The 21,652-nt window shown below is 49.7% G+C and overlaps 1 protein-coding gene across 1 annotated transcript; it reads left to right on the top strand.

Moving 5' to 3' along the window:
- Positions 1-206: 206 nt before the first annotated feature.
- Positions 207-21,386, top strand: DIPK1C (divergent protein kinase domain 1C). Its single transcript, XM_017527547.2, has 4 exons — positions 207-453; positions 10,520-11,197; positions 15,305-15,469; positions 20,414-21,386. The coding sequence occupies exons 1-4, from the start codon at positions 250-252 to the stop codon at positions 20,630-20,632; spliced, it is 1,266 nt and encodes a 421-aa protein (XP_017383036.1). The 5' UTR covers positions 207-249; the 3' UTR covers positions 20,633-21,386.
- Positions 21,387-21,652: the final 266 nt, after the last annotated feature.

Genomic DNA, 21,652 nt, shown 5'->3' with positions numbered 1-21,652 from the left:
GTGGGGAGGGTGGAGCAGGGGGTGCGGCGAGTGGATCCGCAGCCGGTGCTCGCGCGCGCGGGCTGTGGCCGCTGGACGCCCCCCCCCACCGCCACCTCCGCCCCAGGCGCCGGGCCTGCTCCCTCCCCTCTCTCGGCTCCTCCCCCGCGCCCTCTCCCCGCCGCGCGGGCCTGAGCCGCAGAGGGGGAACGCGAGCGCGGAACGCGGGGCGCAGGCGGCGGCGGGGCCGAGGCGTCTGCCGGGCTGGCGATGGCGCGGGCGGCGGGAGAGCCGGGCCGGGGCAGGGCTGGGTGGTGCGGGCGGCACCCGCGCTGCGGGCGGGGCGTGCTCCTCGCCTTCGCCGCGTGGACCGCGGGCTGGGTGCTGGCGGCAGCGCTGCTGCTCCGCGCGCACCCGAGCGTCCTCTCCGAGCGCTGCACAGACGAGAAGAGCCGGCGCATCCTGGCCGCGCTGGTAGGTCCCGCCGTCGCTCTGCCCCGCGCCGCACGTATCCCCGGGGAGTGGGGATAGCACCGGTCCCAAGCCTCAGCCTTCCCCGGGGACTCGGGTGGCGGTGGCACCAGACAGGTGTGTGGGGTCCCGACACAGGCGTGGAATGCCAGAGCGCACGCCCAGGTGCCCCGAATGGGAACGCAGCGGGGAGTGCTCCGTGGGCGTGCGAGGGGTGTCTCTCCCCTTTTCTCCAGAATCCGCCCTTCCTCCCCAGCCAGCCTTTGAGTCCTACTCTCGCCACCCCTGAGCCCGAGCTCCAGAAGAAAGTTTGCGGGTCTGATCCGAGTGTCCAGGTCTGCTTGAGCCTCCGGGCAGCCCCCTCGGTGATCGCGTCCAGTGTCGGGCGGCAGAGCTCTGGGCACCAGCCAGTGGTTCGGGATCGGAGGTGCCACGCCTCTGTCTCTGGGGTCCTCAGCGCTCCAGCCCAGCCCGCGTTGTGTGATTCCACCCTGGGCTGCCAGGTCACACACCCCCACACACACCTCGCCAAGCCCACGCGCAGGGCTGGTCGGGCCCCTGCCCCGGTGCGCTCCAGAGCCCAGGCTTTCCGTCGTTGCGGTCTGTGGGAACCGACCCTGAGTGCTCGCGGGCTGGCAGAGCGCTCTGCGGAGGCGGCTCGGACTCGACAGATCCAGGGTGCTGGGGCCGAATGCTCACATCCAGCAGCTCCTCAGCTGAGCGGGAGAATTAAGGAAAGAAACATTTGGCATTTTACAGACTGCTGCGTGCGCTGGGCTCAGATCCTGTGAATGCAATGCACATCTTTAGTTGATTGGAAAGGTGGCTAGCCGTTCTCTCCTGCGCAAAGGAGACTTGAACAAAGATGGGAGTCCCCTAAATCCCAGAAAGGGGAAGATAGTAGCAACTACTCTAACATGACTTCTTAAGCGATTATTCACTTTCTAAAATAGTGACCATCTAAGCATTTGGTTTGAAAAATTGATCTATTTTCTAAAACATCTTCAAGAAACACATGGGCAGTTTTCAGTTCAATTGCTTACATCTGGGTGGGCCTTTTGAGACTGTAGATTTTCAAAATGTGGGACCACAAAGGTTTTTAAAGTAAATGATTGTTTAAGTGAGATTGGAAATGTTTTTTAAATGAGCCAGGTATACTAGCTAAAACAAGTTATGCTCCCTAATTTACTCTTAATACATGTGTCATCGTGAATTGAACATATGTAGGTGAGACACAGATTCTTTCCATTGACCCCCTTCTACTGTTACATGAAGTTTTATCAAGTTTGTTTGTTTATTTATTTATTTTTGAGACAGAGTTTCACTTTTGTTGCCCACGCTGGAGTGCCATGGCACTATCTCAGCTCACTGTGACCTCCACCTTCCCAGTTCAAGTGATTCTCCTGCATCAGTCTCCCGAGTAGCTGGGATTACAGGCATGCACCACCAATCCCAGCTAATTTTGTACTTTCAGTAGAGATGGGGTTTCTCAATGTTGGTCAGGCTCGTCTTGAACTTCCGACCTCAGGTGATCTGCCTGCCTCACCCTCCCAAAGTTCTGGGATTACAGGCATGAGCCACCGCACTTGGCCAGTTCTATCAAGTTTTAAGTTGCAAGAGCTCACTGATTTTTTTAGTAACCCATAAAAATCTTTTTCACTTATAAATTTTCCCCCCTGGTTTTCTTGTCTTGGGTGAAGGGAGTGCTGATAGACTAATTATAGCAAACTAACATTGATGGTTTGGCTAAAGTGGAATACCTATTTACAAATTTAATGTAGTAATCCTTTAAGATAAAAAACAAATGCCATTTTTCATTTCTTTACCTTTGGTTAAGTGAGGAAAGGCCTAATGGAAATTAAATCGTCTTACTATAATTTAAGTAATTGCTAATTGTAACTTTCCCAGCATTCCAGGGTTGTAAATTAAAACCAGTTCTGTTTAGAGGCTTTACCAATATATCTTCAGCGGCAGCCATATGGAATCTTTTCTAGTCAGACATAAAGCTGGAGAGATTGGTTCTGGCCCTGAAGGCCCTCAATCTTTCCTGCAGCCACAAAAACAGTGTCAGAGGCCACGCCCATCTCCCTAGGCGTCGATTGGTGCTGTCTGGTGAACTGGTTTGTGAGGGAGCAGCCTTTGCCCGCAGGCCCTGTTTGAGTTCCTGACTCCTGGAACAGCCTAGGAACTCTCCCCTGTCCCTCTTCCTGCCACTTCCCTTTCTATCGTTTTCATCCTGAATATGTTGATGTGAGACCACACAGCACCCTGGCTCAAGTTTTACCCAGGACACTCTGAGTTAGGACAGGGTTTAAATACAACCCCAATCTTCACAATCCCTACTCTGCCGGGCTGAGTTGCAAAGTAGAGGTTGGCATTGTGGCTTTCAAGGACTTGAGCTGAATTGAGCCTCTGTCTCTGCTCCCCTGGCACTTCCCGATTCATTCTGCCTAGCTTTTATCCGTAATAATAAAACTGGTTGTTATTTTCCTGATGGGCCTCCAGACTCTCATTAGCTTTCACTCTGAATACTGGAGCAGAGAAGAAACCACTTTGCCAGCTGAGCCGAAGGGAGACTTTCTGGCAGGACCCAGGGAGTTGTGGTGGGTTCCCTGCCCCCCGGTAGCCTCGGCTGCCAGTGTTCCCAGGCTCCCGCCTGGCAAGGGGCACTGCTGGCCTGCCAGGGGTGGACCCACCTGTAGGATAAAGGAATCACAGGAAAAAGCTTAGAGGCGAGTCAGGGCATGGGGGTCGGAGGTCTTCATGTTCTCCCCAAGCCCACACCCCACCTCCCCAGGGAGCCGACCACATCCCATTGACAAGTTCCTGGCAGAGCCAACCTGAATTGTTCCAAAGGATTGAGCCCTGGGTCTTCCAGCTTGAATTATTCCTGGTCATACCTTAAGGCTCCCCTTAATGTCAGCTTTAAGAGGAACAACGCACTGTGAAATAGGTGGACTCAGGTCTCTGGAGTCCTGCTTGTCTAGTGGGCTGTGTCAGGAGGCCAAGCCAGCTGGGGAGCTAGCTTGGTGCTGGGTCATTGATACACCTGGCTTCTCATTCATTCCACAGGCTGAGCTCTTCACACTGAGGTGGAAGATGCGGGCTGCTGCCTGTTGGCTCTTCCTCAGGGAAGGCACGGTGCCAATTGTTTCACGGGGCTTATTTCACTGAGCTCCCTCAACAACCTCTATGAAATATTTGCTTTCAGTATCCCCGTTTCATAGATAGCAAAATTGAGCCTCAGGGAGAAGCGACTTGCCCTGCTTCACACAGTTAATATGATGAGGAGCCAGGATATGACCCCGGATAGTCTGATGGTAGCAATGACATGACAGTCAGTGGCTTCTCTAATAATGGAAACTCTACATAACAACTCATATACTTAACCCTTCCATACCATGTCATTCTTAAGGCATGTCAAAGATATTCTCATAGACTGATATTCTGAAGGCTTAACTGGCCTTTTTGGCTGGTGAGGTCTTGATGGAATTTCATGTAGCTGTCTACATTAGTGATTCATTTTTAATAGGGCAGGCTTACGTTTCTTTGCTGCTGTGACAGAAACTGTGAAGGTCCCAACGGGACTACAGCATCCAGGGCACATATCCAGAGAGTTTTTCAGCAGTGAATGACTGCCTGAGTGCTCATCCACATTCCTAAAAGCAGAGAGGGGTTACAGAGTGGACGAGCTAACTATGCTGACATTCTGCAATGCACAGCATAGCTGCTTAGGGAAACACTAGCACTGTCAAGTATGAATGTTGCTAACTGCAGAGGAACTTAATGCTCCTTAAAAACAAACACACAAAAGAAAACCCAGCCCTCAGACGTGACCTTGGAGGCCTTATCAATAGTTTTCTAGACTAGAGTGGACAGGTTTTGTTTTTGCCTGAGAACCATGACATAAATTACAGAGATACTAAGCAACAATTGCAAAGAGTGCTTCTTACAAAAGCAGGGCTGATGTAATGGGAATGTGCATCTCTGGATATTTTCACATCCATGAGAAGCACAAATCCACTGCAAACATAATTAATTTTAAAAGCACGCCAGAGTTAGCTGCAATAAGACTTAAACTAGTTTCTTCAGCTTATTTTCAACTCCAATACCTGTGGACTTTATATGCATACACATCTGGGTACAGAAGTGTACCTGTCTTTAAACTGGCCTTAGGACCTCCTCCTATGCACAGAGGAGTCTGAGAAATACTATTTTTTTTTTTTTAGGTGGAGTCTTGCTTTGTTGCCCAGGCTGGAGTGCAGTGGAGTGATCTCAGCTCACTGCAACCTCCACCTCCTGGGTTCAAGTGATTTCTCCTGCCTTCCGAGTAGATAGGACTAGAGGCACATGCCACCACGCCCAGATAATTATTTGTATTTTTAGTAGAGATGGGGTTTTACCATGTTAGCCAGGATGGTCTCAATCTCCTGACCTTGTGATCTACCTGCCTCGCCCTCCCAAAATGTTAGGATTACAGGTGTGAGCCACCGCGCCCGGCCTAAAGATTGATTTTTAAAATGGTCCTACATAAACTACTTCTATTGAGTTCAACAACAACAACAAAACCTACCTCCTTCAGCAGGACAAGGACATGCTGCTAATAAAATATTCCACTATTATCTTTAACATGATGAAAGTTTTTGGGGTTTTTTGTTTTTCTTGAGACAGGGTCTTCCTCTGTCACCTCGGCTGGAGTGCAGTGGTGCAAACAGGACTCACTGCGGCCTCTACTTCCCAGGCCAGTCAGTCCTCCTGTCTCCATCTCCCAAGTATTTGAGACTATAAGCATGGCTCAGCTAATTAATTTTTTATTTTTGTAGAGTCGTTGCCTATCCAGATTTGTCTTGAATTCCTGGGCTCAAGTGATCCTCCTTCCTCAGCCTCCCAAATCGCTGGGCTTACAGGCATGATCCACGTGTCTGGCCTGATGAAAATTTTAAATTCACACTTGTAATTTGTACATTGACTGTTTTTTTTAAATGCTGGATTAAATCTTTTTCTGTGCTCAGCAGGCACAGACATGCAGAAAGGTGCTGCAGACTTACTTTCACACTGGTGAAAAGGAGACTAATTTTGTGTTCTACACAAGAAGAGTAGGAATTGAAATGCCAAAAATACTTCATTGTAAAGGACATCAAGGAACATCGGTGCTGTAACTACAATTGTATACAGATGGTTTCTGACTTAGGGTGGTTTAACTTGCGATTTTTCGACTTTATGACAGGGTGAAAGTGAGATGCATTCAGTGGAAACTCCACTTCGAGGATCCATACAGCCATTCGGGTTTTCACTTTCAGGGCGGTATTCAATACATTCCATGAAATTACATGAGATAGTCAACACTTCATTTTACATAGGTGTTGTATGAGATAATTTTGCCCTGCCAGAGGCTAATGTAAGTGTTCTGGGCATGTTTAAGGTAGATGGGCTAAGCTGTGATGCTCGGTATGTTAGGTGCATGAAACGCGTTTTCAACTGACTCTGGAGCTGTTGGGGCATAACCCATTGTAAGCTGGGGAGGACCTGTATTGTTTTCAGGCACGCTTTGCTTTAATGTAAATGCTCTCTTAGGACAAGTGGGATGACTGGGGTACTGAAAAGTTAGGTTATAAACCGAAGACCTTACCTGTGGAAGTTGGCAGGTCTGGTCAGAGCTTTGGTCCTGCTGCCCTTTCTGATACCTAGTGTCACGGCAAGAAGCAGGCGTCAGGGAGGCAGGCTTACAACCCAATGTGCTGATGTTCGGAAAAACAGCCAAAAGGAATGTTTTCTTCCAAAATCCATAGGCTGGGTGCCAAATTCAACAGTTATACCATTGTTCTAAACGTCTCACAACTCCTGTTTGGAATTGCCCTCCAAATTCACAGAGGCAAATCTCGTATAGGTTTGTATTTTATTGACGAGGCACAGTTTTGTATTAGATATGGTGTTGTGGGGACCTGACCCAGTGCCGCGCTCACATGGCCATGACTGAATGAGCCCTGGGGTAGAGGAGGGAGACAAGAATTCCACTTAGGGGTGGTGCTGGCTTTGGGGCAAAGGTTGATTTGGCCAGGCGGGGTAGGAAGCATTGAAGTCCCATGGAGACACCCTGAATGACATTTCCAACAAGGCAGCTCAGCCTGTCAGCAGGTGCTTGCTTCAACTGTGCCCTCTATTCCCAGGGTCGTTTCTGGTGCTCTGAACACACAGGGCTACTTTGAAACTCAGGGCCTTTGCACAAGTTCTCTGTGACTCAGCTGCCCTCTCCCTCGAAGATTTCTAATTCCTCTCTCAAAATCGAGCTCAGAGGATCCCTCCCAGGAAGAAGACACCCTGCCCCCCGCCACCAACCCTTTCCAACCAGGGCTGGAGAGGAAACTAACATTGAGCGAGCCACCGTAGGCCGGGCACTGTGTTAGGACTGTCTCCCTGTGACCTTGTTTGACTCCGTGACGCAGTATCATTATCCTCATTTTCCAGACTCAGAAACGAGCCACACAGCAAGCTAGGGGCAGAGCCCAGAGGCAGACCCAATCTGTGCCAAGCTTAGCCTCACTGGGGCCCTGCCCAGTCACTCTCATGCCATTTAGGAGTTCTGAAATTTGTCCCCTCTGCTCTGTGAACTCCGGAGCCTGGCAGCTGTGGTCAGATGGTAGCCCGTCCAGGCTCGCACACAGCTGGGCTTGCTCTGGAAGGCTAGAGCTGTTGATTTGGGGGTGGCTCAGTCCCAATCCCAGTGGAGCAGAGAGGAGGTGGCTTCTTGGCCGGCAGGTGTCTCTCATGGCTAGTGGCTCTGGTTGCCACAGTTTAGATGAGAGGGGTGAGGGCCCTGGCAGTCACGGTGGGTACCCTCCTCACTCCGCTGACACTTCTCTCCTCAGCCTCCTCTCTCAGTTGCAGCCAGGACCACGTCTCCCTGCCGGCCCCTCCTCAGCACTGTGGGACCCTGAAGTTCCCAGCTCAGAATCACAGCTCTGGCTCCACTGGAGTTCTACTGTGTGCTTTTCTTTCTTTTTCAATGGTTTTCTATGCAAAAGTACTTTTGATTAAATGAAATATGTGGTAACACTATAAAATTTTATGGGATTGAATCAAACTATTTTGGGTATCATACTTGCGGAAGTTTTTTTTTTTTAATTAAAAAAAATCAGAAAACAATTTTTTTTTTTTGCCTTTTCTTAGCAGATTTATAAAGACGTGAACCTCTGTAAATACCAGATAAAGCAAGAGGCAAATCCCAACAAGTAAAACGAACAGCCCCTACTGTTTCTGCCAGCGACATCTTCTTGCTCATGGTGGTTTCAGTTCCTATCATTCATCCTCACCTCACCTCCCAGGGCTGTCCTGAAAGGTCTTGGAGGAGCCTGACCAGCTGCTGTGTTCTTCTGAAGGGCGGTGTGGAGGCCAAGGCAAGCAAAGCGTGCTGGACACAAAGGGTCCCCGTCCCCCCATACGCCTTTCATGACCCCATGCCTTGCGAAGAGTGACCAGGGTTAAAGCCCAAGAATGACATTTTACCACGATTCTCTTGAGTTAAATTCCAAGATGAACACAGCGGGTGCACAATTCCAAATGTGTTTAACACAGCTGGCGAGTGTATGTCAATACAGCTTCCTTACAGGTGTGGGTTTCCAAAGACGCAAAGCCCCAGGCAAATAGGGTAGGTGTCACTAGCTCCAGGGCCAGGTTCATGGGTTTCTGTCTACTCACGATAGATAGAAAGTCTCTCACCGGCATCATTGTGCTGGCCAAGCAAGACTCCCCACCCCCAACCCAGTGCATTATAGAGAGATCCAAAATGAAGTGACCGGCAGGAGCACCCCCTTCAGCTGGAAGCCGGGGACAGCTCAGACAGCTCGGCTTTGGCCTTTTGGGCTGCTGTATTACCTGAAATAGTCCTGAAAAATATCTAGATACTTCTTTTAAGCACCGGGACCGTTTCTTTTCAATAAGCACTTTGAACAATTAGCCTGCAGGGTTTATAAAGGCCCCCAGCTCCTCCCTTATCAAATATTTTGGGGCCAGGTGTGTTTCAAAATTCAAATCTTGTTGAATGTTAGAAAGATCACATAGTACCTTATATGTGATATAGTGCTATGTGAGGCAGTGCCAGTAATCAAGTTAATAATGCTACCGTAGAATGTAGGCAAATTCATACCAAGTCAAACACATATAGATACAAATAGGCTCGTATCTTTTCAGCTGGGCTTTGACACCACGTAAGGTCAAATGAGTCATGAAAAACTTGTAGTTATCAGAGGTTTGTTTTTTTTTTTTTTAGACAGAGACTTGCTCTGTTGCCCAGGCTGGAGTGCAGTGACATAATTTCAGCCCACTCCAACCTGCGCCCCCTGGGTTCAAGCGATTCTCCTGCTTAAGCCTTCTGAGTAGCTGGGACTACAGGCATGCACCACTATGCCTGGCTAAGTGTTATATTTTTAGTAAAGACAGGGTTTCACCATGCTGGCCAGGCTGGTCTCAAACTCCTGGCCTCAAGTGATCTGCCAGTCTTGGCCTCCCAAAGTGCTGGGGTTACAGGGGTGAGCCACCACGGTAAGTTTGCTTTTGGAATTATTTATACATCTAGGCACTGGAGGTCCAGCTTTTGACTTCAAGGAGCTGCTTGTAATAGGCTTGGGATGGGTAAAGCTGACCTACCCGGCCACCTGTGAGGCTGGGCAGTGTCTGATTAGGAACCCAGGGCTGTTCCTGAGCCTCTCCTGTTGCCTGGCTTGTGCATATGCTGTGGTGTCCACACACACTTCCCACTTGGCTGGTACAATTACCATGCAGGGAGGCAGGGGCATGACGCAGGGAAGGAGTTTGAAGCCTGGGGCAGGTAAGCATGTGGCAGCATGGTTGGACCATGAAATCCAAGCTCGGGCCCTTGACCCCATCCTTTGTCCTGATACCATGCTGCACTCTGCTACTGCTGAGCCTTCAAGGTCCTTTCTCATAAACGAAACAGGGTGAGAACATGAGCTTTGGGATTTGATATTTCTTATGAACTTAGAAGAACTAGGGTAACTCTGTGGTTTCATGTGCTGTGGAATTTCCAGGAAGGAAGAGAGGCCTTATTTGCTGACATGGAGGAAGCTATTTTTGGGGGAAACGGGTGGGATTAGGAAATGTACTCAACACCTAATGAAAATGGTCCACTGGTTTAGCGTTTCTGAAAAAGAAAAGAGAGAAGAGGATGACAGTCCTCTCCTTCCTTCCACTCTGCGCCTCTTCCTTCCCTCCCTCTGGCAAGATTGTCAGCCTGGACCAGCTTCTTAGGGAATTTGTGGTGTGGTGGGGAAGGCTGCCAGGTCCCCTAGTGGCTCCATCCTAAGGTCTCCTGGAGTTTAGAAGACATACCCCATCTGGGGGCTCTTGGACAGCCTTGCTCACTATCGCCTGAATGCAAACACACCCAGCTCTTCCAGAGTGCACCCTGCATGGGTCCTCCTTGGTCCCTCTCTTCTGCAGCTCACCAGCCGTGAGCCCTGTTCTCACTCGTGTATCCTCTAGAGGCTTCCCCCTAAACGTCTGCAGTCCTCCAGCCTGCAAGCTTTATAGGCCGCTCCATTTCACATGGAAAACAGCAAGCTCAAGGGATGTACCTGCAGGAAGGGTCATTACTGTGGTCAAGGCTGGCGGCAGATAGGGCTCCCAGGGTCCCCTCAGTTGAGACCTGACCTCGCTGCTTAGACGCAGGAGTCAGAAGCTCTCCCAGTGACCCTAAAGTGTAGCTAGAGTCGAGAGCTATGCCTGGTCAGCCCCTTCCCCTGTTGGTTTCCTGGTCTCTGGCTTTCCCAGAGCCACCCAGCTGGATGATGGGAAGTCAGCTTCCCGGCTGCAGGTGTCCTGATTCTGCAGACCTGTCCCAGGCCCGACCGAGTTGTGTAATGACTGCAAGCAGTTCCTCTAACCCTACCCTGAATTACTCACTGGCTGGTGGCCTCTGCGGTCCACAGGGCTAAGGTTTCTCTGCATAGCTGGATTATCAGCATCCTGAGGGCAGAGGCCAGGCTGTCCCTTTCTCTGACCCCCAGCTGAGAAACAGATCTCTCCATGGTGACGACTGTTCCCTTCCTTCCAGTGCAGGGACTACCGGGGCGGTGCGTTGGCTGGGGACCTCTGCGAGGACCTGTGCGTGGCGGGAAAGCTGCTATTCCGACGCTGTCTGCATTACAACAGGGGCAAGAAGGTGCTGCAGGCCGACTGGCGGGGCCGGCCCGTGGTCCTCAAGTCCAAGGAGGAGGCCTTCTCCAGCTTCCCACCCCTTGGCCTGTTGGAAGAGGAGGCAGGAGAGGGTGGCCAGGACGTCCCTGAGGCAGAACTCCTCCTGATGGTGGCTGGGGAGGTCAAGAGCGCCCTGGGCCTGGAGCTGTCCAACAGCAGCCTGGGACCGTGGTGGCCGGGCAGGCGGGGCCCGCGCTGGCGGGGACAGCTGGCCAGCCTGTGGGCCCTGCTGCAGCAGGAGGAGTACGTCTACTTCAGCCTGCTTCAGGACCTCAGCCCCCATGTGCTGCCTGTGCTGGGCTCCTGCGGCCATTTCTATGCTGTGGAGTTCCTGGCTGCGGGCAGCCCCCACCACCGGGCTCTTTTCCCCCTGGACCGGGCCCCGGGTGCCCCTGGGGGTGGCCAGGCCAAGGCCATCAGCGACATTGCACTCAGCTTCTTGGACATGGTGAACCATTTTGACAGTGACTTTTCCCACCGCCTCCACCTCTGTGACATCAAGCCAGAGAACTTTGCCATCCGGAGTGACTTCACAGTAAGTGGTGCAGGGTGGGTGTGTTTATGTGTGAAGAACGGAGTTCTCCGGTCTGCTGGGAAGGAAATGAGAGGGTTTCTGAGCTCCTGGCCTGAGTTAGCAAACCACTGTCGCTTCTGTAGTCTCAAAGAACTCAGAGAGCTCCCACTCACCGGACCACTTCCTCTCGGATGTTAGCAAGGAACAGATGCTTCTGGAGTGAGGATTTGAATGGCCAGAGCCCGCGGTGGGAGGCAGAAGGCCAGGCCAGGTTCGTCCTCCCAGAGCGCTGTTCTGGTCCTTCACCTAAGCCCCATGGCTGCTTTGAGGAGCCTCTCTTGCAGGTCTGTTTAACTTGAGCAGAAAATAGTCTGCAGGGGGTGAGGAGCTGAAGAGGGCGATGAGGGAGGGTGGCCTCTGGTGTGGGGGTGCTGTTCTCAAGCTGTACACGCTCTGTGACCCGGTGGTTTTTTTCTGGAGAGGTTCCAGTTAGTTTCCATTCCCTACGTAAGACTTCTAGAGGAGCAGATGGAGCTTTCATGCCTTCCACAAGGGAAAGACCTGCCCAGGCAGAAATATCTGCCACTGCACCATGGGGCACATGTGTGTTCATCTCCTGCACCTGGGGCCAGGCAGCCACATGAGAACAGCAGGAGTGGACGAGCAGCAGTGGGAGCCTCAGTGTCTTCATGAACACAAACCCCTCTCCCTTTACCTGGCTGGGCAAACACTCATGTGTCAGAGTAATGCTGCTGCAATGATCGTAATGCCCTCATGCTGTGCCAGGCACTGGGACCCTCCGACAGGAAGTAGTAATAGGGCTGGCAGGGATGTCGCGGGTGTGGGATGGGTTTGGGGAAGGTGGCGTGCCTTGCTCCCCACCTGCTGTAACAAGTTCATTCTTACGCGGTCAGTGACATCGACCGAACAGACAGACCAGCTTAGCTCCAGTCACCGGCGCCTGCTGGTCACTGTGGGGCCTGGTTCATGGTAGGGTCATGTTCTTCATCATGGTCGTAACATAAAGGGACAAAAAACAGGCACAGTTACTGCCAGTCATGGCCTCCAAGGCAGGTGGCACAGGAGTGGCATGGCCCTCTGAAAGCAGCTGGAAAGCTAAATCTGCTGCCAGTGAAAATCCCCTCTCCAACCATGTCCTCATCCCTGCAAAGGGCATTGTACATCTCACCTTCAGTGCTCTGTCCTGATGCCTCGGCCCCTGCTGCCAGCAGGGGCTGACAAGCCGGGGAGCCTCAAAGTGTGGCGGGGAATGAGCTAGGAGGTTCTGGGAGGTTCCAGGGGGTCTGTGTGCTGGGCTGGGGACTCCAAGGGAACTCAGCTCCATTTGCAATACTTGAGTGCCATGTTCATCTCCCAGACACTGTGCCGATATGTGTGTGGCGGGGAATGACCCATAGGCACACTGAGTCCTTGGGGGGGATGTCAGTGAGTATCCACGTACAACCCTCTAGCTCTGAGCAGCTGCGGGCCTGTTCTTGCCACTCAGTCACCCCCTTCTTCCTCCGGCAGGTATCAGTAAGCATCAGTGAGTGGGATCCAGCAGGTGCCGTAATTGTTGAGGGAATTTCGAGGATATCTGCTTCCTGAAGGAGCCGGGGCTGATGGGGTCTGTGAGGCCGAGTGGACGTCATCAGATGCTTTTATCTATACACTTGTCGATTGTCCAGTGACTGGTTTGTGGGAACCACCTAAGTTGTGCCTCCAATACCTTGCACACCGTCAGCACAAAACATTTGCTCAATGAAATAATGACTGCCCAGCCTACGCCTAGCCCTGGACTGTGTTTTGTTGGCTGGTGCTGCACTGCTCAGGGCTGTTACCTCCACTGCAGCCTTGGCTTGGGTGAGAATAGGGAGGGGAGGACAGGAGTCATTCCTGTCACCAGTCCTGCTGTTCTGGAACCTTCTTGCAGACGCTGGGGTTCAAGGAGTTATTTTACCCAAGCTTTTACAACTTTTGAGTGAAAACCAGTAGTATCTGCATCACCAGAGAGCTCATCAGAAATGCAGATTCTCAAACACCACCCCAGACCTATTGAATCTGAAACAACGGGGTTGGGGGCCAGCAATCCCTGTCTTAAACACAAGCCTCCTCGTTGATTTTCATGTGGGCTCAAGTTTGAGAGATGGTGAGCTCAGAGTCCGGCGGGTGGGTCCTGCCTTTGAGCCCAGGTTGCTGGGCTGCCCCTGTGGAAGGAAGGGGCACCTCCCAGAGGATGCCCACTTGCAGATCTTGAGGGTGTGCCCAGTGACTGTAAATGAGTAACTAGGAAGCATCACGACTTCATGACCCTAAACTATTGCCCCCCAGTACTCTTTTCCAGCAGATGGTATGGTTTCCTATACCAGGGCCACACTTTTTGGTGAAGAATGAAATAATTCTCGTTCATTTTCCTATTCTGATGCCAGGAGGAAGTTTGAAGAAGATGAGGAAAGTTGGGTAATTTCATGCAGGAAGGATTTTATGATTCTACTGATGTTAAGAAACATGATGTAGGTTTTTCTGTTTTTTTTTTTTTTTAATACTGTTCTTATTTTAGGTGCATAGGGTTACGTTTATAAGAGCTGTAATCCATTGTAGACCTCATACGCTAAAAATTAAAAAATAAATCTGGCTCTCCTTGAGAGATGAGAAGGAAACTATCAGAAAATGGGAAGGAGAAGTTGCAAGAAGCTAAAATTCTAATTAGGGGCCCAGGGGAGGCTGGGGAGTGTGCCGGAAACCATAGAAAGAAGAGCCGTAGCCCCAGGAATGAATTATATAGACGGGAGTCATTAGCATAGCCCTTCTTCATTCTCAGTGTGTTAACCAGCGCAAATAATGAAATCAGCTATTTGTTTTGGCTAAATAATGGGATAGGAAAGATTAAAATGAGAAGTTGTAGCGCCCAAATTAGTAATTAGGCAAAACCACTTAAATAGAGAAAAGGCCTATATTGTTTATTTTCATTATTCCCCACATATTTTGAAATACAACTCCATTTTACTAAATAATCCGCAAGAAGCTTCATTGCCTTTAGCATCAATCCTGAATGAAAAACTAAAACTAAAACCCAAACCAAAATGTGCTTCCCAAACTGCATAGAACTGAGGAGGAATGACCAATGAATGAAACGCTGTTTGAAACACTCCCAAAGGGAGAAGGAAAGGCTGCTATTTGGATGCTGACCTGTGAGGGCTTGTGAAATGCCACTGACTCCATCAAAGTCATCAAGTTTCCTAGTGGCTGTTTAACACCCGAAGCTATAAACGGCTTGATTTGGGCAGATTCCAGGCTTTCTCAGGTTTGAGCTCATCTGTTTTTGTTGTTGCATCCAGGTGACTGAGGAAAAGCTGCATATTTTAGAAGTTCTTCTTTTTCTGTTTTTGAAGTCTGTTTGGTTCAATGCCAGGGAGATAAATCTGAAGTTCCAGGGGGTCATCGGGTTCTCACGACGACAGTGAACTCGGGTGTCGCTCCTGTTCAGGTCCTTTGCATATTAATCTTAATTCGAGAACTTTCCCCCACTTTGTCCTCTGTCAGTCCAAAACCAGCTGACCCAGGTAACAGACATGCCATGAAGAGAACACAGGCACTGCCCACCTCAGTTTCTCCATCACACCCGGAGACCTGCCACTGGAATGTAGATTCCTTGGATTGCTTGTATTCACGAGGATAGATTCTCTATTTTACAGTTTTACAGACCTTCTGACTCTTGAAGGTCAGAAACCAAAGTGGTAAGGGAGCAGAGGGGAAATTCATTTACAGGACATCTCAGAGATCCCACTGGCAAAGCTGAGAAAATGTCTAAAGATGAAAAGTGATATTTGTGGTGACAGTTCTGAATCCTGGGCTTTCACCATGGCTGCAGAGGTTCTTTTTGCAGTTAAAGCCTTGCAATAACTATGACAGTTGCCTGTGTAAAAGAAAATGCATGCAGGCACTTTAGGGGAGCAGTCCACTCCCCAGGGCATGGCTGGGGCTTTCCTCTTGGCTCATGGGAGTTCGGGGATCACCTGTGACCTGGACAGTGGCACCCGCATGAGCTGAGCAGAAGCTGTGAACAGGCCCCCTCTCCGCAGAGCTGACCAGTAGCCCTTTGATAGCCCCGTGCTCTTTTGATTACAGGTGGTGGCTATTGATGTGGACATGGCCTTTTTTGAACCTAAAATGAGGGAAATCCTTGAACAGAATTGCACAGGAGATGAAGACTGCAATTTCTTTGACTGTTTTTCAAGATGTGATTTGCGAGTCAACAAGTGCGGAGCACAGCGCGTCAACAACAACCTACAGGTAAGCAGAGGCCGCCGGGGCTGGGGGAGGGAGGGCGGGTGTTGTCCGGCTGTTCCTGCCACCAGCGCTGCAGATACCCTCTGCGGAGCTCAAGGGCAACCTTTTCAGGCCATCCATCTGGCTCAGTCGATGTGGTCAATGAAGGCAGAACCGCAGGGATGGGACAGTCATGTGCTCTTTGTTGCCCTCCCCCAGGGTTGTTGGTCAGGTGACCCAGGGGCATCTGCTGAGGGGTGCTCCCTGCAGAGCTGGCTGCTGGGCTTCCTCTTGCCCAGGCTCCACCGCACGTATCAACAACCTCTCATGGACACAGGCACACACACGATGAGAACCCAGAGACTAATCCACCAAAGACAAGACTGAGAAGGGTGCAAAGCAGTGCTGAGACACTGGCCTCACTAGAGATTGAACAGAAAGCACCATCCAGACAGGCCAGGAGTCAGGACCAGAAGGTAGTTTGAAAGAAATGAGCCGAGTCCAGAAGATCAGCCACACGTGTAATGCACACAGGTCTCGGGCATTCAGAGGCAGCGAGCCTCAGGCTCCCTGTCTGGGGTTGAAGCATGTCCCCTCTGGTGGCAGCAGCTGTTTCTTTCTGCCCTCACTGAGGCTTTCATGGAGGGTGGATGCACCTGGGTCCACAGGTGCTCATCATAGCCGGAGGAGGCCCCCGCAGCGTCCAGGTGGGCCTCCGGTGGCCTGGTTGCATGTGATCGCTCACGAGGCTCTGGCTTCACACTCTCCAACCTGCTCCCCTAGTGGGCCCTTGACTGTAGCTTGTCCTTCCTTGAACCTGAAAGGCCAGTGTGAGTCCACTACAGACCCACAATGCAGGTTACGTAGGAGCAGGAGAGAGGAGCCCAGCATGGTGCTGCATGAGCCGTGATGGGGATGATTTGGGAAGGTGGGGACAGGTTTGCTGTTAACCTAGTGGTCCCAGCCAGGCCAAACAAACACCCCTACTCTACCACCCCAGGGTCTATAGAAACCTTGTGGGCCAAAGAATCACTGAGTATTTCCCCTTTCAGGAAGCCTAGGAATGCGGTGGCCTTCAGAGGCATCTCCATCCCAGCCTCTTTAATGTGGATTCACACCCTTGGCGGAGTCTGTCATGAAATCATTCTTCTTGAGCTGTGGGAAGAAGATAATTTTCACCTGAGCATCCACCGCTTTGCGATCCCATCCCACAAAATGGGAACACAATAACGAGAGGCTGAGTTTACACCTGTATGTAGAAAGGGCTCTTACCGATTCATTAGGGGCAGGAGGAACACAAAGAAAATTGACAGAACAGTCGCCAAATACACAAACGCTGAAATCCAAATGGCCAAACAACTTGGAAAATTATTTTGTCTTACCATTCAAAGACATACAGGTTAAAATTCAATGATAATAAATTTCACTTACCAATCGGGAATAGTCATTGAAATGCTATTAATTAACAGTTGAGGCTTCAGGGAAATAGAGAAGTGTCTATATTGCTAAGGTGATTGTGAATCACCTCTCTCTTGAGGATGTGTGGCTGCTAGACATAGCCCTGCTCTTTAGTTGGGCAATTTTATTTGTGCACATATCTGATTATTGACTTTGAATAAAGTCCTAGAAATGAAATTACACTTTTTATTAAGATATGAGAAACTATAAAGCATTAGGTGAAAAAAAATGCAGGTTACAAATTAGTCTTTACAATACCTTCCTATTTTTGTTAAACAGTATATGATCCCTTATATACCAAAATGTCAAATATACCTTTATATCCCAAAATGTCAAAAGCAAGTCTTTCTGGAAGGTAGGATTACAGATAATTTTCTTTATTTTATATTTTCTTAGTTTTTTACTTTTTATTTCTATTTTATTTTAGAGACGGTCTCGCTCCATCACCCAGGCTAGAGTGCAGTGGTACAATCAGCTCACTGCAGCCTCGAACTCCTGGGCTTCAGCGATCCTCTCACCTCAGCCTCCCAAATAAATGGGACTACAGGTGCATGACACCACACCTAGCTAACTTTTTAATTTTTAATTTTTTGCAGAGACGTGGTCTCACTATGTTGCCCAGGCTGGTCTCAGGCTTCTAGTCTCAAGTGATCCCCCCATCTCAGCCTCCCAAAATTCTGAGATTACAGGTTTGAGTTACCATATGAGCCTTAATTTTCTACATTTTGAATCCAAAATACCCCAAAAAATCTTGCTCTGTATAAATTTACAAATCAATAAAATGCAATAAAAACTGTCTCAGAAATAGACCTATGAAATACAGGTATTTAGCCTCCAATAAAGGGGCCTTTTAGACCAGGGCAGGGAGAGCTGGACTGCACAGTGAGCAGTGCTGGTAAACCGGCTGGCTGGGCACGACAACACCATCTTGGCTTCCTACTCGTGACCTCACACTAGGTTCCAGGTGACTCCGATACGTGAAAAGATGAAATCCTTAAGGTATGAGAAAAAGCTGGGCGAGCTTCAAATATTACTCTAGTGTAGAGAAGGCCTCTGCAAGTATGAGACAAGCCAAAGAGGAGCCGTTGACAAATTTAATTGTCTTTCAGAAGAAAACCCATGTTGGTGTAAACAAAATTACACAAACACAACAGAGCAAATTTAAAAGTTACATGAGAAAATTTACAAAGCGTTTGTGGTTCTTCTTATAGACTGGGGATGCAGAGGTTGGAAGGGAGCTCCTTCCGGCTGCTGGGGCTCATTCTCCCAGGACTGGCTTCACCAAGGGGAGACCCACTTTCCAGAGGCAGCACCTAGTGATTGGTTCAAGAGGGTGAACCAGACACCAAGCCCCCTGTGCCTCACTAAGGGACAACTCCACAGGGACCCCCCTCCAGCCGCACACATTTGCCTTTTCCTCAGTTCCATGGAGTGTGGTTCCCAAGGACAGGCCTCAAAGAATCCCTGCCTGCAAAGCTCCGTCTTCGAGTCTACTTCCTGGGGAACCAACCTAAAGCAAGGGCAATGTCTTTAAGATATAAAGAGCATCTACAAATGAACACAACAAAGGCCAAAAATAGAAACTTGACCATTCATTGAAAAGGAAGCACCAATAGCTCTCAAACTAAGAAAAATGCAAAAGAAACCATTTTCACCCATCTGTTGGCAAAATGAATGTGTGACACTGGCATTGGAGAGGCTAAGGGAGGACAAGCATTCTTGGATATATTGCCAGGGACTAGAAATTAGTAGAAATTTTATGGAGTCAGTTTAACATATCTATCAAAACAAAAATGCACATGCCCTTTGACCTGGAAATCCCATTTCTAGAAATGTAGTCACATGAACAAAATGCAATAGCATATATCTGCAAGACATTTATTGCAGCATTTTTCATACTAGAAAATGTTATTATACAACCTCAATTCCATCAGTAGGGAACTGGTTAAATAACTTATGATACATGCACACATTTCACAAGTGGCCATTCAGTTACATGGAATATCCTCATAAGAACAGATTTGGAGGGAATGGCTGGGAGAGGTGGCTCATGCCTGTAGTCCCAGAGCTTTGGGGGGCCAAGGTGGGTGAATCGCTTGAGCCCTGGAGTTCAAGAACAGCCTTGGCAACATGGTAAAATCCTGCTCTCTACAAAAAATGCAAACACTAGCCAGGCGTGGTGGCACACGCTTGTAGTCCCAGCTACTCAGGAGGCTGAGGTAGAAGGGTCGCTTCAGTCAGGGAGGTCGAAGTTGCAGTGAGCCAAGATGGCACCACTGCATTCCAGCCTGGGTGACAGAGTGAGACCCTGTCTCAAAAAAAAAAAAAAAAATCAATTTGGAGGGATCTCCCGCATATAAATGGGGGTGGAAGTTTGAGAGCAGCGTGTGTAGTATACTACCTATGTGTAAAAGAAAAAGGAAATGAGCATGTCAAAGACTGTCTCATTCTCAGAGCGGGAGCTGAGCAGTGGGGTGGGATGGAGCCCAAGACTGCAGTCTGGCCTTAAGAACATTTTAGATTTTGCACATGAAAATGTACTCTCTATTAAACAAAAACACACACACACACAATTAGGTTTTGAAAAGAATCCTTGCCTTTGCAAGGGTTGTGAAATGGAAGTTGAAGTTTTTGTCCTCTGTGAAGCAGTAGCTCTCTACAATGGAGCCGTTTGTTAATTGAATCTGATACCGAGTGTGATACAGGGAAATCAAGCACAAGGAAGCACGCGGCTCCCAGCTCATTTCCCCCAAGGGTGGGAGGCTGGAGGAGCGATGAAACAAACAGCATGTTTACACTGAGAAATCTCGAGAGATCCTCAGCATCACTGAACTTCATACCTGATTAGAATGAAAGAGAGTGGCTAATTCTCACTTCTGCTCCTAGAATAACACGTTTCACAGAGCCTTAGAAAAGCCTTATGCCTGCAGCCTGTTCTCTCAAATATACCTTTTTTTCCATGAGCCTTAAAGTGCGATACAGGCAGCCGCTCAAGTCCACACACTTCTCCCTCACGCACTGTTTGGCCCTTCAGACGACCTGGTCAGGTGGTCATCGTGGTCACTAGGGCTGGCTTGTGGATAAGAAAGCTCATCTCCAGGAGGTGACGGCAAAGCTGGCCTCCCTCACGCCTGCAGAGGACCAACTCTTTCCACAGCAGTGACTGCCTGTGACTTCTGCTTCCCTTCCTCCCTAGAAATGTGTCCAGTCCTTTTTCAGTGTCACCCAGGACTTCCTCCATCTGCTGGAGGACTGGAAAGGGAACTTTCTGTCTCACGCCAAGGTCGGCTTCTCCTCTCGGAAGGTGTCGTTTGTTCCTGGTGCTGAAAGGTTTAAGCTGCAGAAGTGAACGCACGTTTCAGAATCGGATGGTCTCTGAATGGTGCTCCCTGAAGGATGCGGGTGGGGTGGGAGAGAAGCTGAGATCTGTTTCAGAACCAATCCTGGGCTTGGGAAGCTTTCAGGAGGATTTGCTGCCCTAAATTAACTGCCCACCCTTCTTTCTGTCAGGTCATCTGTGACAAAATATTTCGCCATTGGTTTTTGGCACCTCTCAAGAGCTCTGCAGTCTCTTTCCAGCTTCAGCTGCAGTTACAGGAGGCGGTGCAGGAATGTGCAGACCCTGTGGTCCCCAGCGGGAATACCCAGAAAGCAGCCCCCAGCATGTTCTGGAAGCTTCGCAGACTCCTCCAAGCCACACTGAGGGAGTTGCAGGAGGCAGAGGAGTAGCCACTTTCTGGCCTTAAACAAGCTCACACGGGAAAAAAGAGACCTTGATGGATTTCTTCTGCCATGGTTTTAAAGATGAGCCATTTCCCTGTGCAAACCAGTGATCTCTGGGGTGCTGTTCTGGCCTCCAAAGTGTGGAGTGCCAAGTGCTGCTGCCAGAGACGTGCCTCCCTCGCTCTGGTCCTGCCCTGGCCTCTGACCCGCTGCCTGGTGTAAAATGGGTTGAGGGAGGGGTGGGGTACAGAGCATTTTACTTCAGGGCTCTCTGTCAGAGGCGCAAACCTGTGTGCAATTGCTCAGTGCACAGGGCACTTGCGCCTGTCATCCCAGCAGAGTTCCAGCTGCTCCTTCCTATAAATCGTTACCACATTAAAGTGTGTGTGCATGCAAATGAACGTGTATGCCTGTGCCTGGGTGCAAACGAGCATGTGAACATGTGTGAGTGTGCACACGTGCCCATGAGTGTCTGCATGTGTGTGCGTACAGGTGAGTGTGCTCATGAGGCATATGTGCGCCTGTGTGAATGTGTATACAAGTGTGAATGGGTGTGTGCACATGAGTGCACAGGTGTCAGCATGTGTATAAGTGTGGGCACATGTACATGACTGAGTGGGAGCAGGTGAGTGTGTTGGGGATGTGCGTTAGGGTGGGAGTGGTGCTTTCTCTAGTGTGTCCTCTGGAACAACTTGTCTACCTAGCAAAGAAGTGTGACCTTTCTTTTGGAATACAATTAAAAAAATACATTTTTAGGGAATGTAATTTGCATTGCAGAGTGTGTAATGGCTGGCAGCTTACAGTATTTCTCATTCTGTGGAATCCACCAAGGTTATGGATGGGGCTTTCGGGAGCCACGTATTGTGCACACCTTCCCCTGGCAGGAAGTGTAGGTTGGCTTGATGCAGCATTGTCTTCCCACTCGAGAGAAAATTTAAAATAGAGCGAATGCTGAGGTCAGCATTGGCTCCAGGCAGGACCAGAGACCCGCACCTTTCTTTTGTGGATTGAAGACCAAGTGATAAG

This window comes from Cebus imitator, unplaced genomic scaffold (genome assembly GCF_001604975.1).
Source record: "Cebus imitator isolate Cc_AM_T3 unplaced genomic scaffold, Cebus_imitator-1.0 Scaffold49, whole genome shotgun sequence".
NCBI classification, from domain to species: Eukaryota; Metazoa; Chordata; class Mammalia; order Primates; family Cebidae; genus Cebus; species Cebus imitator.
This window is presented reverse-complemented; position numbering and strand designations above follow the sequence as displayed.

What these genes read in the sequence shown, in the direction of transcription:
- DIPK1C (XM_017527547.2), top strand. Translation starts at nt 250, where the DNA reads ATGGCGCGGGCGGCGGGAGAGCCGGGCCGGGGCAGGGCTGGGTGGTGC. An exon ending in CCATCCGGAGTGACTTCACA is followed by an intron (nt 11,198 to 15,304) that starts GTAAGTGGTGCA and finishes TTTTGATTACAG; the next exon opens with GTGGTGGCTATTGATGTGGA. An exon ending in GCGTCAACAACAACCTACAG is followed by an intron (nt 15,470 to 20,413) that starts GTAAGCAGAGGC and finishes TCTTTCTGTCAG; the next exon opens with GTCATCTGTGACAAAATATT.